Genomic DNA, 15,280 nt, shown 5'->3' with positions numbered 1-15,280 from the left:
CACTATTATATATATACGTGTATATATATATACATACACACACATATATGCTATATATGTTCTATATATATTCTCTGTATCTGTCTATATGTATATAGAGAACATATATAAATATATATGATATATCTAAGACATATATAATATGTAGTATAGTATATATATTTAGAATATATGTATGCACACACACACACAAATATTCTATCTCCTGCTGAGTCCAGTTAATATTGCCTATATACACATGGCCTAAGGCTGACTATTGGATTATGGGCAATCTACTAAGAACCTTGCTCCTGAAGAAAACAGAGCCCAGATCCGCTTTCAGTTGCTACTTACTGCTTGTAGCTCTTCAACTATGTTTGTGACCTTGTGACCCTTCTCTGCCCATGCCATAGTGTTGACTGGTGTGGCCCTGTGAAGGTCTTATCCAGGCACCCATAACTGTTGAGAGTTCATGGATGAAAAATACATTAAAATAGTGAGTTTCCCAGGCAGAAGGGGAAATTCATACTTTTTAAAGAATAATTCAGAAAAGCACCATGTAGGGAGAATTTCTCACCAGTTTCGGAAACATGACCTTTCAATGACTTTTCTTCTCCTCAGGTTACAAGATAAGATGAAGGAGGGAGACATTCGAGTTGGCTTCTTTGAACTGGTAATACCCTGTGCTGGTTTACTTGGTTGATGTTGCAACTGTGGATTATTCACAGTGGAGGACGAGCCAACTCCTTAGTCATTCTGGCAGAACTGAACTCCAGTGATCAGCCATGCAGTCATGAGCTTTACCAGAAGAGTGATTAGAAACTCAATGATCAGTAAACACCCTGTCCGATATCAGCATAGCCACTTGGAATAGAATCCATGAACTAATTTTAATAAGGAAAGCCTTCACAGTAACTCCCAGAGCAATTGATCATATATAGCCATCGTTATGAGAAGTCTTTAGAAATTCCATAGTTTATGCATCTACCACAGATTTGTATAGGATAAAGGCATTTCTTTTCTTTCTTTCTTTCTTTCCTTCTTTCTTTCTTTCTTTCTTTCTTTCTTTCTTTCTTTCTTTCTTTTTCTTCTCTTTTCTCTTTTTCTTTCTCTCTCTTTCTTTTTCCTCTCTCTCTCTCTCTCTCTCTCTCTCTCTCTCTCTCTCCTTTCTGTTTTTCTTTCTTTCCCAAACAGTGTTTCTCTGTAGCCCTGGCTGTCCTGGAACTTGCTCTGCAGATCAGGCTGACCTCTAACCCAGAGATCTGCTTGCCTCTGCCTCCTGAGTGCTGGGATTAAAGGGGTGACATCAGCCACCGCTTAGGTGCAACATTTCTAAGTAAAAATCTGTTGGTTGTCCAGATGGGTTCTCAGAGCTGAGAGGCAACTGACTGCACTGTTGAACGTTCACTCAGTGTGTCTACCTGGTAGTGGCATCTGTGATGATGATGACTGGGTGATTGGAAGGGAATGAAGTCAGCTCCTGACCCGAGGAGGTAGACTCAAAGATTTGGATGTAGTGTAAGGATCTGATGTTCTGGACAACTGATAGCTAGTCCATCTGCATAATTAGTGTGAGGACAAGTGCTCAGAGCTGGCCCCCACAAGCGCCTGGTGTTGAGTGCTATTATCAGACATGAAGTGAAATTAAGTAGCCCTCCCGCCCAGTTCCCCCAACCCCAAGCCCATCCTCTGTGCACTTCTCACATGTAGATAATCTTGGAACCCTTTGTTTTTCCAGTTTCGATTTTCTTCATCAAAAGACATCTGGCTGATGCTTATGGGAGGCGTATGCGCATTGCTACATGGAATGGCCCAGCCAGGCATACTTATTATTTTTGGTATAATGACAGATATTTTTATTAAATATGACATTGAAAGGCAAGAACTCGAGATACCAGGAAAAGCGTGTGTGAATAACACCATTGTATGGATCAACAGCTCCTTCCACCAGAACATGACAAATGGAACAGTCTGTGGGTAAGCCATTTTTCTTTTTGTTACACCTTAAATTATAATTCAAAACATCCAAAGACAATACCAACTGAGTTGAAATGGCAATTTAATACAAAAGAGCAGGAAAACAAACTTACCCATATTGATAGAAATTCTTTAACTTTGTAGTTTTTCTACAAACATCAACGGACATTGCTAATCAAATACCTACACCAAAGATTTACCACTTGGTTCACTCTAAGCCTGAACATGACACTATCCACACTTATTGCCACTAAGAAGATAACTGAATTTCATTTGAGTCTCCTAGACAAGAGCTCCTTTCCTATTAACATCCCCCCCCCGTTTGCCCCTTGGCTTTGTTCTCTCTCCATGTGTTTCATGCATATGCTACATTATAGAAATGGAAATCAATAGTTATAGGCAGTAGTTGAGTTTTCATCAAGAGTGCTGTGGTGGTGACAAGAAGCTAGTCCTGAAGAACTAGCCAGAACAGGCTCATTATGGAATTCAGACAAGCTCAGTCACTGTGCTACTGTTGTCTCTGTGATACACCCAATAGCCCACTTTGTAATCACTGAGTCTGTCGTACTGTGGGCTGACTCAGTGTTGTGGCATGGACTTTGCACCTGCCTTGTACGGCTTCAGATGCAGGACAAGTTCATTGGCACGTATGACTCCATATGCTCAGGTACATGAGTCAAAGGCTGAGCATATCCTGACTAGAAAGACATGGGACAGCTTTCTAAAATACATTTTTATTTTTCATATTAATAACTAATATGTTTACAGGGTTGGTTTAAACTGAGTCTAAACCATTAAAATTCTTCCATAATATCATCTACTTTGAGGATTTCTCATTGCTTCAATCAAAAAATTTCAAATGTCAATTAAGTAACATGGACTTGTAGAAGCATCAAGGAAGGGCACATTGTCCTATGAGTCACATCCTTATTTGTGTAGAACTTTGGTCTAGTAAGCTAGACTGTCATTCATTCAGTGATCATTCATAAAATATTAGTTATAAACTAATGAGTGCTGGATGATGAAAAGACACAAAATTATATGCAATATATAGAATTATCCTTTAAAATTAATAAGCAGAAGCTGGGGAGATCATTTAGTGGGTGCAATTCTCACAAAGTGAGGACCTGTGTTCAGATTCCAGGCACCCACATAAAAAATCAAGAATGACAGAGCCTGCATCTGTAACGCCAGAGCTAAGGGGGAAGGCTGGAAGAGACAGGAAAGTCCCCAAAGCTTGATGGCTAGTCAGTGTGGTCCATCAGTGAACTACAGGAGAGTGGTGAGAGACCTTGTGTCAAAAATAAGGTGAGAATGTATGTGTGCATCCCTTACACACGTACATAGATGTGAACATTCATACTCGCACATACAGCACATACACATTTTTTAAAAAAGTAAATTTAAAAATTAGCAAGCCAGATTGTTGGAAGTAAATTTGCTGGTGTTTGAATTTGTATGTTTCTCTAAGCGTGCAAGGATATTTTCTTCTGAGAGACTCAGCAGTTTCTATAATGAGACTGATTTCAATGAGTCCCTTAGAGCTCTTCCTTTCTGTTGGAGGGCAGAAATGAGCGGCGTTTCTGAGAGTGACATCACCACAGCCACTGGTGGCACTGGGCCATTAGAATCATGCAGACCAAGGTTAAAGAGGAAATATTGGGAGACATTTCCAGCGTCTTAGCTACCTGTACACCTTTTTTTTTTTTTTTTTTTTTTTTTCGGAGCTGGGGACCGAACCCAGGGCCTTGCGCTTCCTAGGTAAGCGCTCTAACCACTGAGCTAAATCCCCAGCCCCGCTACCTGTACACCTTTGTCAGATGAACTGAAGAATGAATCTAGCTTTGATGCTGACATCACCTTGATAAGCAAAGAATCCTCGGTGGCTACAATCACTCATTGGCTCATTCTTACCAGGCCTCATACCTGGAATTGAATAAATGTTGCAAACTGGAGCTTTCAGAAGAGCGATGGCCTCAGCTGAGTTTACATGACACGAGTATTTAAATGATCACGTGGTAAAGTCTAATAAAGCATTCGTTTGTCTTCCTCATTTAAAATATGAGTAAACTGAAATGGATTATTAGGGCAGACCTTTCTCGGATGATCCCTTTACCAGGAACACTTTGACAAGGTAAATACTCCCACGATGAGTTATTGCAGCCACTGGTGTGAGCGCCATTCCTTTATCTTTTGTGGGGTGAGATCACTGGGAAAGTGGAGTTGGGTGGGGACCAGGATAAGGGGGAGAACCTTTTCCCATGTGTCAGTGGTTGAAATGCCTCTCAAGTTACCCAACACTTGCAAGAGCCTTTCTTGGAAAAGCTGTTTTGTTAAGGATCCGATATCGCTACCTAGGACGATAGATGTGTTGATTGTAAGACAAGCCAATAGCTTTAGTGACGTGTGTGTGCAGGCCGCGGCAGGCCATGTTTGTGTACTTTTACCGTATTATGTTTCACATGTGTCTTTAAGCCGTTGGGTGGAGTGTTAAAGCTAAACTCTTAGAAACTGTTCTTGGCCCAAACCAAATCACCTGCTGAGAAGCCGCAAGAGTTGGTGGGATGGCCTGCCCTCCATCGAGGTCCTTTTGCCTCCAGTGAGGAGGCAGATTACACTGCCTGCCGGGACCCAGGTCCCAAGACTGGCAGTCTGCTGTAGAGTGCACTGCAGTGTTGGGGGTCTTGCTTTGCCTGGCTAGCTACAGACAAAGAGGAGATGGTCCTATGTGTTGCCCAGTAATTCTGTTACCAGGAGAAGACACACATCCCCATTTAGAGCTTAAAGGTCACGATATCCCTGCATTACAAAACTTTTTTTTTTTGAGACGTTTTATTCCTAATGCCATTCTAATAGGTTGTGAGGAAGAAGCAGAGGAAAATGGCAAAGCCTATTGTGTGTTTGTTACTGGACCGACTATGAGGGGCAAATCTACACTCATAAGACAGGCTGGTCTGTAAGCCGTGATGACCCAGATGGGTTGTTATGTGCCTGCTGTGATATGTGAGCTCACACCACTTGATAGTGTTTACTCGACTTGGCGCTTCCGATAGACTAAGGTCAGGGGAAAGCACATGCTTTGTTGAGTTGAGCAAAACTTAGGCACGCAAAGCACATCCTTTGGTGTTTTTGGAATTAGGAGGAGGGACTGCAACTTTCGATGGGAGAGCGATAGCCAGTGCTGTTGTTAAAGAACTTGCTGAAACCATAAAGTGTCAAACACTATTTTCTACACACTCTCATTCATCAGTAGAAGATTATTCTTAAAATGTTTGGGGGCTGGAGAGATGGCTCAGGGGTCAAGAGCACTGACTGCTCTTCCAGAGACCCTAAGTTCAATTCCCATGGTGGCTCACAACCATCTGTAATGGGATCTGATGCCCTCTTCTGGTGTGTCTGAAGACAGTGACAGTGTACTTATATATAATAAATAAATAAATAAATAAATAAATAAATAAATAAATCTTTAAAAACAATGTTTGTGTGCACCAAGGACATACAGCATGCATGGTAGAAAATGAATGTGAGGATCCCAGCCAGGAGACTATTACTTTCCCCTGTAAATTCATTAAGGGAGCTTGTCCTAAGAGCTATGGCTTTAATGCAGCAAGGCTTCTCTGGAGGAGGTTATTCAGAAGGGACACAGAAAAGCAAGAGAATTTGAGAGGATGAATCAGTCATTGCAACTATTTCCAGAAGTTTGTCTGGCTAGTGAAAGACCGACTATAAACAGTGAAGCTATCCATAGGTTGCTGGCTTTGATTAACCAATTGTAGACTACATTGGAAGCTGAGTTGACTTTTGAAAAGGGTGGTAAATTCAGACAACATTATGATCTAATAAACTTTATTTTTTAAAAATGAAAAAAAGAAAGAAATAGTTCTTAGTCGGTTCTCTTAGGCAGTTCATCTAGTTCTCTGCAATTTCTGGCATAATCTTTTGGCCACATGGACTCTGGTTCAGTTTGGAAAGCGCCACACACACACACACACACACACACACACACACACACACACGATTGTGAATACAAATCTTTGTGGTCCTGTGAAAGCTGACCACACCACCCCTGGAGAACTGTTTTCCTACCTGCTCCCCATGTAGACACAATGGGATAGAAGGCTGAGGTTGTGCTCTCAAGCTGAAATGTTTGTGTGTGCCTAGGACACAAACAGAAATCTGTGTCCTACCTGTTGCTCCCTAACTTCCCATCTCTCATGCCGCAGCCACAGTGACTGATTTTCCGTGACTAAGATGTCATATAAACGGAGTCACGCAACATGTGACCCTCTAAGACAGAGAGGCCTTTTAAAAACAGTGTAATGTTCTTGCGGTTCTTCTGTTTGTAGCACGGATCGGCATTTTATTTTTATTTGTGAGTATTTTGCTGCATGGATAGAATGTTTTATTTCCTCTTATTTATCCATTGGTGGTAATTTTAATTTTTCCTGCTTTTTTTTTTTTTGCTATTGTAAATAATAGTGCTTTGGACATTTGCGTATGGTTTTCTATGTGGACGTATGACTTCATTTCTTGTAGTTCTACAGCTGAAAACAGAGTTGTAGGTCATTCACATGCAGTCCTGAAGGAACTGTCGGACTATTATCGAAGTGTCTGTAGCATTTGTCTTCTCCCTCACGGTGTACGAGGTTATAATCCTCTACACTTCCGGTAACAAACTGCGTCCTAATCCCTGTAACCCATGAATATTGGCTTATGTTGAAAAAGAGTCTAAGCAGGTGGTGTGGATAAATTAAGGATCTAAGATGGGCCTTGGAGCTCATGTCTGTAATCTCAGCACTTGGGAGGCTGAGGTTGGAAGACTGCTGTGAGTTCAAGACGACCTGATCTTCACTGGAGTATCAGGTCAACCGGGAATCCCATCTTGAACCTCCCCCTACCCTACACACACACAAAATACAGAAAAAAGGTTCAGTATTCGCAGGTAGAGGAGATGATGCTGGATTATGCAGGTGCGCTCTAAATGCTCTCATTGTTTTTAATAGAGGTAGCGTGAGACCGGACTACAGGGAGGAGAGGCAGGTGATAGGAAAGCTGGGAGGCACCTTCCAGTAGCCAGAAGCGGCAAAAGAGATTCTGCTCTAGAGCCTCTGGACACTGTAGAGTTTGTAATACAGCTTTTTCTACGTGACAATGTAGGCCCGGCAAAGCTTTCAGACTTCTGGCCTTGAGGAGGAGTTGAGTCACCAAGTCTGTGGGACTCTGTTATAGCAGTGGTAGGAAACCCATACAGTGCCATTCTAGTGAGCATGAAGTAGGATCCAATCCTGACACATTTCCCTGATGGCTAATGACACTGGCATTTTAGTAGGTGCCTATTGGCCATTTGCTGACGTTCTTTAGAAATGGTGTCTATTTAAATTGTCCTTCACCAAGCTGGATTAGGTCTTTTTATTATTGAGTTATAAGAGTGTATTTTTCTAGTTATAAGTCCTTTACCAAATGTAGGATTTCCAGAAAATTTTTACCATTCTTCAGGTTATCTTTTTAGTCTGTTGATGGTGGCCCTTTAAGCCCTAAAGCTTTAATTTTGGTGACCCCTACTTTATTTCTTTTCATGTTTTGTTTCTTTTGGTTTTGGCATCTAAGAAACTGTCCAGGGTCATTAAAATGCAAACCTGTAATTTTTTGTTATAAGACTTTTATAGTTCTACTTATATATTTAGGTCTGTTGTTCACTTCGAGTAAATTTTTCTCTATGATAGGAGGAAGAACTTTGATTTGATTCCTTTTTTGACATAGTTAATCACTTAACATCATTTGTTAGTAAGACTATTTCAACTTAAAAAATTTTTCACATTGCATAATATCAGAACCCATGTCAAAATCAGTTTATACTAAATATCAGGGTTTATTTCTGGGCTCCTGATTCCTTCATATATATATGAAGGAATATATAAACTTTATATATTTATATATATGAATATATATCATTTATATATGAAGGAATATATAAACCTTTTAAACTCCTGTAGCTTTCTATGAGTATCTGAGATCGAGGCATATGAGTCTACCAACTTGGTTCTTTTACACTATTGTCTATTCTGGGTCTTTAGTATAATTTATATAATTTTGAGGCTTAGTATATTTAACTTCTGTGAAGAAATAAGCCAGAATACTAGAGGTCACATTGAATCTATGAATCAATCTGTGAGAATATTGTTCTCTGGGATCCAGTTATTTAAATTGTCCTTAATTCCAACAGGATTTTATAATTTTATAATTTTCATAATATACATTTGATCTGATTGTTAAATTTGTTTGCTAAATATTCTATTCTTTTTTGGTGCTATTATAGGCCAACTTATTTTCCGAATCCCTGGTCAGATTTTCACTGCTGTTACATCGATTTACAATGTGTTACATGAGATCTTAGCTTCTGTAACCCAGTTGTCCTATTTATTCATGTCAATAGATTTCTAGTGGATTCTCTAGAACCTTCCATATAAGATCATGTCACCTCGTAAACAGAAACAAGAGTATTTAATTTATAATTAGATGATGTGTTTTCCTAGTTTTAATTTTTTCTGTCTAAGTGCTCTAAGCCAGTCTTCCTATACAGCATTGAACAGGAGCTGTGAGACGATGCCTTTTCTTTTTCTTGAAGTGTTTTCCCATTGAGAATGATGCTAGCTATAGGATTTTTCAAGTTCGGGGGGGAGTCTCCTTCTATCCCTGGTTTGAGGAACTTTTTGAGATTCATTTATTTATTTAATATATATGCATACACTGTCTTCAGACACAGCAGAAGAGGGCATAAATCTCATTGCAGACGGTTGTGAGCCACCATATGGTTGCTGGGAATTGAACTCAGGACCTCTGGAAGAGCAGTCGATGCTCTTAACCACTGAGCCATCTCTCCAGCCTGGTTTAAGAAATTTCTAATCATTAAGTGGTATTGAGTTTTGCTAAAAACTTCTGTATTATGAAGACCATGTGGGTTTTTTTTGTGCATTATAGTATTCATATAGCTTATATGACTGATTAATGTTCATACGTTAAATCACCAGGAATATATTGCACTTAGTAACAATGTATGATCCTGTTTATATGCTCTAAGAATTAATTTGCCAGTGTTTTCTTTTTTTATTTTTCATTAATTATTCCGTTCGTCTACATCTCGAATGATATCCCACTTCCCAGTTACTTCCTCCATCAAGCCCCCATCCGCCCTCCCCTCTATTTGAGAGTTTATATATTCCGTATCCATTCTTCTGCTGAGGGACATCTGTGTTGTGTCCAGCTTCTGGCTATTATAAATAAGGCTGTTATGAACATTGTGGAGCACGTGTCCTTGTTGGAGCATCTTTTCTGTATATGCCCAGGAGTGGTATAGCTGGGTCTTCAGGTAATATTGTTCAATTTTCTTAAGAACCGCCAGACTGATTTCCAGAGTGGTTTTACCAGTTTGCAGTCCTACCAGCAATGGAGGAGTGTTCCTCTTTCTTCACATCCTTGCCAACATCTGCTATCTGGTGTGATGTGGAATTTCAGGGTTGTTTTGATTTGCATTTCCCTGATGACTAAGGATATTAAACATTTCTCTAAGTGCTTCTCAGCTATTTGAGATTCCTTGGTTGAGAATTCTCTAGTTAGCTCTGTACTGCATTTTTAATAGGGCTATTTGGTTCTTTGGAGTCTACCTTATTGAGTTCTTTGTATATTTTGAATATTAGCCCTCTATTGGTTGTAAGGTTGGTAAAGATCTTTTCCCAATCTGTGGGTTGCCATTTTGTCCTAATGACAGTGTCCTTTGCTTTACAGAAACTTCAGTTTTATGAGGTCCCATTTGTCGATTGTTGCTCTTAAAGCATAAGTCATTGGTATTGTGTTCAGGAAATTTTCCCCTGTGCCCAAGTATTCGAGGCTATTCTCCACTTTCTCTTCTATTAGTTTCAGTGTATCTGGTTTTATGTGGAGGTCCTTGATCCACTTGGACTTTAGCTTTGTACAAGGTGTTAAGAATGGATTAATTTATACTCTTCTACATGAAGACTGCCAGTTGAACTAGAACCATTTGTTGAAAGTGCTGTGTTTTATTTTCCACTGGATGGTTTTAGCTTCTTTGTCAAATATCAAGCAACCATAGGTGTGTGGGTTCATTTCTGGGTCTTCAATTCTATTCCATTGATCTACCTGTCTCTGTACCAATGCCATACAATTTTTATCACTATTGCTCTATAGTACAGCTTGAAGTCAGGGATGGTGATTCCCCTAGAAGTTCTTTTATTACTGAGAAGAGTTTTCCTCTATCCTAGGTTTTTGTTATTCCAAATGAATTTGAGAATTCTATGAAGAATTGAGTTGGAATTTTGATGGGGATTGCATTGAATCTGTAGATTGCTTTCAGCAAGATGGCCATTTTTACTATATTAATCCTGCCAATCCATGAGCATGGGAGATCTTTCCATCTTCTGAAGTCTTCTTCAATTTCTTTCTTCAGGGATTTGAAGTTCTTGTCATACAGATTTTTCACTTGCTTGGTTAGAGTCATACCAATATATTTTATATTGCTTGTTACTATTTTGAAGGGTGTTGTTTCCCTAGTTTCTTTCTCAGTCTTTTTATCCTTTGAGTCAAGGAAGACTAGTGATTTGTTTGAGTTAATTTTATATCCAGCCACTTTGCTGAAGGTGTTTATCAGCTGTAGGAGCTCTCTAGTAGAAAATTTGAGGTTGCCTATGTATACTATTATATCATATGCAAATAGTGATATCTTGACTTCCTCTCTCCCAATTTGTATTCCATTGATCTCTTTTTGTTGTCTAATTGCTTGGGCTAGAACTTTGAGTACTATATTAAATAGGTAGGGAGAGAGTGGGCATCCTAGTCTAATCCCTGATTTTAGTGTGATTGCTTCAAGTTTCTCTCCGTTTAGTTTAATGTTGGTTATTGGTTTGCTGTATATTGCTTTTATTATATTAGGTATGCACCTTGAATTCCAGATCTCTCCAATACTTTTTAACATGGGTGGGCATTGTATTTTGTCAAAGGCAGTTTCTAATGAGATGATCATGTTGTTTTTTCCTTTAAATTTGTTTACATAAAAATTATTTTGATGGATTTCTGTATATTGAACCATCCCTCATTCCTGGAATGAAGCCTACTTGATCATGGTGGATGATCGTTTTGATGTGTCTTGGATTTAGTGTTTGAGAGTTTTATTATGTATTTTGCATAGATATTCATAAGGGAAATTGATCTATAGTTCTCTTTCTTTGTTGGGTCTTTTTGTGGTTTAGGAATCAGTATAACTGTGGCTTCATAGAATTGGGTAGTGTTCCTTCTGTTTCTGTTTTATGGAATAGTTTGATGAGTGTTGGTATTAGATCATCTTTGAAGGCCTGATAGAATTCTGCACTAAAACCATCTGGCCCTGGATTTTTTTTTGTAGGGAGACTTCTAATGACCTATTTTCTTGGGAGTTATGATACATGGTATCTGTCTAGAAAATTATCCATTTCATCCAGGTTTTCCAGTTTTGTTGACTGGAAAGACTTTTGTAGTCAGATCTATTATTTTTTGAATTTTCTCATTTCTGTTGTTATATCTCCCTTTTAATCCATGGTTTTGTTAATTTGGATACTGTTTCTGTGCCCTTGGGTTAATCTGGCTAAGGGTTTATCTATCGTGTTGATTTTCTCAAAGAACCAGCTCCTAGTCTTGTTGATTCTTGGTATAGTCCTTTTAGTTTCTACTTGGTTGATTTCAGCCCTGACCTTGCTTATTTGCCACCATCTGCTCCTCTTGAGTGTATTTGCTTCTTTCTGTTCTAGAACTTTCAAGTATTTTCTCAAGTTGCTAGTGTATGCTTTCTCCAGTTTCTTCATGGAGGCAATCAGAGCTATGAATTTCCTCTTAGCACTGTTTTCACTGTGTGCCATAAGTTTGTATATGTTCTGCCTTTATTTTCATTGAATTCTGGAAAGTTTTTAATTTCTTTCTTTATTTCTTCCTTGACCAAGTTACCATTGAGTAGACAGTCGTTCAGTTTCCATGTGTATGCGAGCTTTCTGTTGTTTTTGTTGCTATTGAAGACCAGCCTTAGTCTGTGGTGGTCTGATAGAATATAAGGGATTATTTCAATGTTCTTATATCTGTTGAGATTTCTTTTGTGTCCAAGTATATGGTCGATTTTTGAGAAGGTGCCATGAGGTGCTGAGAAGAAAGCATATTCTTTTGTCTTAGGGTGAAATGTTTTGTAGATATCAGTTAGATCCTTTGGTTCATAACTTCTTGTAGCTTTACTGTTTCTCTGTTTAGTTTGTTTCCATGCTCTGTCCATTGGTGAGAATAGGATGTTGAAATCTCCTACTAATCTTGTGTGAGGTTCAATGTATACTTTGCACTTTAGTAACGTTTGTTTTTACAAATGTTGGTGCCCATGTATTTGGGGCATAGATGTTCAAAATTGAAAGTTTATCCTGATGGATTTTCCCTTTGATGAGTATGTAGTGTCCTCCCCATCTTTTTAGATAACTTTTGGTTGAAAGTCTATTATGTTGGATATTAGAATGGCTACTCCAGCTTGTTTATTGGGACCTTTTGCTTGGGAAAAAAATTTCCCATCCTTTTATTTTGAGATAACGTCTGTCTTTGACTCTGAGGTGTGTTTCCTGTGTGCAGCAAAATTCTGGATCCTGTTTATGTATCCAGTCTGTTAGCCTATGTCATTTTATTGACAGAAAATTGAAGTCCATTGATGTTGAGAGATATTAAGGACCAATGATTGTTGCTTGTTTTTGTTTGTTTGTTTGTTTTAGAGGTAGAATTATGTTTGTATGTTTCTCTTCTTTTGGATTTGTTGTGTAAAAATTAATTTCTTGCTTTTTCTTGGGTGTAGTTTCTCTCCTTGTGTTGAACTTATCCTTCTATTATCCTCTGTAGGGCTGGATTTGTACAAAGATATTGTTTAAATTTGACTTTGTCTTGGAATACCTTGGTTTCTCCATCTATGGTAATTGTGAGTTTTGCTAAGTATAATAGCCTGGTATGGCACTTTGTTCTCTTAGGGTCGTATGGCATCTGCCCAGGCTTTTAAGAGTCTGTGTTGAGAAGTCTGGTGTAATTCTAATAGGTCTGACTTTATATGTTGCTTGACCTTTTTCCCTTACTGCTTTCAATATTCTTTCTTTGTTCCATGCATTTGGTATTTTAATTATTTAATTTTGTATTTAATTATTTGGTATTTAATTATTTAATTTAATTATTGGCGTTTTGTAGGCTTCTTGAATGTGTATGGGCATTCTTTCTTTAGGTTAGGGAAGTTTTCTTCTATAATTTTGTTGAAGATGTTTTTTGGCCCTTTGAGTTGGGAATCTTCACTCTCTTCTATACATGTCATTCTCAGATTCAGTCCTTTCATTGTGTCCTGGATTTCTTGAATGTTTTGAGATAGGAGCTTTTTGCTTTTTGTATTTTCCTTGACTGTTGTGTTGATGTTGAGGTCTTCTGTCTTCTGACGCTGATATTCTCTCTTCTATCTCTTATATTCTGTTGGTGACACTTGCATTTGTGACTCCTGATCTCTTTCCTAGGTTTTCCATCGCCAGGGCTCGCTCCCTTTGTGTTTTTCTTTAATGACTCTATTTCCATTTTTAGATCCTGGATGGTTTTGTTCAATTCCTTCATCTGTTTGATTGTGCTCTCCTGTATTTCTTTAAGGAATTTATGTGTTTCCTCTTTAAGGGCTTCTAATGTTTTCTTATGTTCTCCTATATTTGTTTAAGGGAGTTATTTATCTCCTTCTTAAAGTCTTCTACCATCTTCATGAAATGAGAGTTTAGATCTGAATCTTGCTTTATAAGTGTGTTGGAGTATCCAGGACCTGCTGTGGTAGGAGGACTGGGTTCCGATGTTGCCGAGTCAAACTGGTATCTGTAGCTTTTGTTCTTACGTTTGTCTATTGACATCTGGTTATCCCTGGTGTTATCTGGCCTCCCTGTCTTTGACTGGAGCCTGTTCTTTGTGCAATCGTGCGATTGTGAGATCCTGCGATCTTGAATGTGTCAGAGTACCTGGGGAGTCTAGCTGCAACTGGGGTGTGGGCTGTGTGGAATTGGGTCCAGTGCCGGGGCTCTGCTCCTGGCACAGGTGGGAACCGGAAGACAAGCAGGTCTCTGGCTGGGCTCAGGGAATCTGCTTCCCAGGCTCGCAGGGATTCTGGTATGCGGGGATATTGGGACAGGGTTTAGGGTCTTACCTGTGAACCTGGATGTGTCAGAATACCCGGGGAGTTGAGCTGCAGGTGTGGGCTGTGTGGGATCCGGCCGGTGTTTTCTTTAGGATGTGTATGTGTGTGCATGTCTTTGTGTGTGTGTACATGTCAGTGTTTGTGAACTTGTAAGAATTTCACATATGTATATAATACTCTCTGGGCATACTCATCCTTACAGCCTCAATTATTCTTCTTAAATCCCTACCATCCCTTCCCCCACTGCCAGTATGTCCTGGTCCTACTTTATGTGTTTTTGTTTTCGTTTGTTTGCTTGTTTGTTTTTGCTTTGGGACCCACTGAGTTTAACCAGGGCCATGTGTGTGAGTGTGGATGTGAAGGTGTCTGCTAGGGCTCCGAGCACTCACTGGTTGTTTCATTTGGGTTTGGACCTCCTACTGACCCCAGAGCTTACAGATTCCGCTGCAATGGCTGTGCAAATGTCCCAAAGGTCCTCCTGCCTCTACCTTCCCAGTGTTTCAGGTGCACACTGCTGTGGGCAGTTTTTACGTGAACGGTGGGGATCAAAGTCAGGCCCTTAAGCTGATGTGCAAGCGCTTTATCAACTCAGCATTCCCCAGTCTTCTAGCTGTTGAGTTTTGTGACTATAGCTACTAGACACGTCAGCCTATACTTCCAGATTTTTTTTGTATTATTTTAGAACCAGGTAACTAACACTGAACTCCTAGAATGAATTTGGAAGTGTTTCTTTGAAGTCTATTTTTTTAAAGTATTAAAATAAATGGTAATCAATATCTTACTATTTGGCAAAATTCACTAGTGAAGCCATGTAGTCTTGAGTTTTATTTTGCTGAGTGTTTTTGATTGTTGATTCTGTTTTTTTCCTGGATTTAGATATGTTCTGATTGCTAACACACGTTCTGATTGCTAATACCTTTGATAAATTTTTAAATTAATTACACTAAAATTGTATGTAGAACAAAGTGTTTTGACATATGTATACATTGTGGGGTGTCTAAATTACCCTAGTTAGCACATATATCATTATATATACAATTATGCAAGCAAGATACATGTTTTCTTTTTTCTTTTCTTATTAATCATTTATTTGTTTACATTTCAAATAATATC

General features: G+C 38.9%; 1 protein-coding gene and 1 pseudogene across 4 annotated transcripts in view; both read left to right on the top strand.

The window, feature by feature from the left end:
- Abcb11 (ATP binding cassette subfamily B member 11) overlaps positions 1-15,280 on the top strand; it is a 96,027-nt gene that overhangs the window by 15,089 nt on the left and 65,658 nt on the right. For 3 of the 4 annotated variants that reach the window (XM_039105931.2, XM_039105932.2, NM_031760.1), the window contains 2 exon segments: positions 601-652; positions 1,718-1,956. In XM_039105931.2, coding sequence (XP_038961859.1) covers positions 601-652; positions 1,718-1,956 — 291 coding nt within the window. 4 annotated transcript variants of the gene reach the window in all.
- Positions 4,568-5,833, top strand: LOC134486376 (DNA mismatch repair protein Msh6-like; annotated as a pseudogene).

The sequence above is a fragment of the Rattus norvegicus genome, chromosome 3 (genome assembly GCF_036323735.1).
Source record: "Rattus norvegicus strain BN/NHsdMcwi chromosome 3, GRCr8, whole genome shotgun sequence".
Classification (NCBI taxonomy): Eukaryota; Metazoa; Chordata; class Mammalia; order Rodentia; family Muridae; genus Rattus; species Rattus norvegicus.
This window is presented reverse-complemented; position numbering and strand designations above follow the sequence as displayed.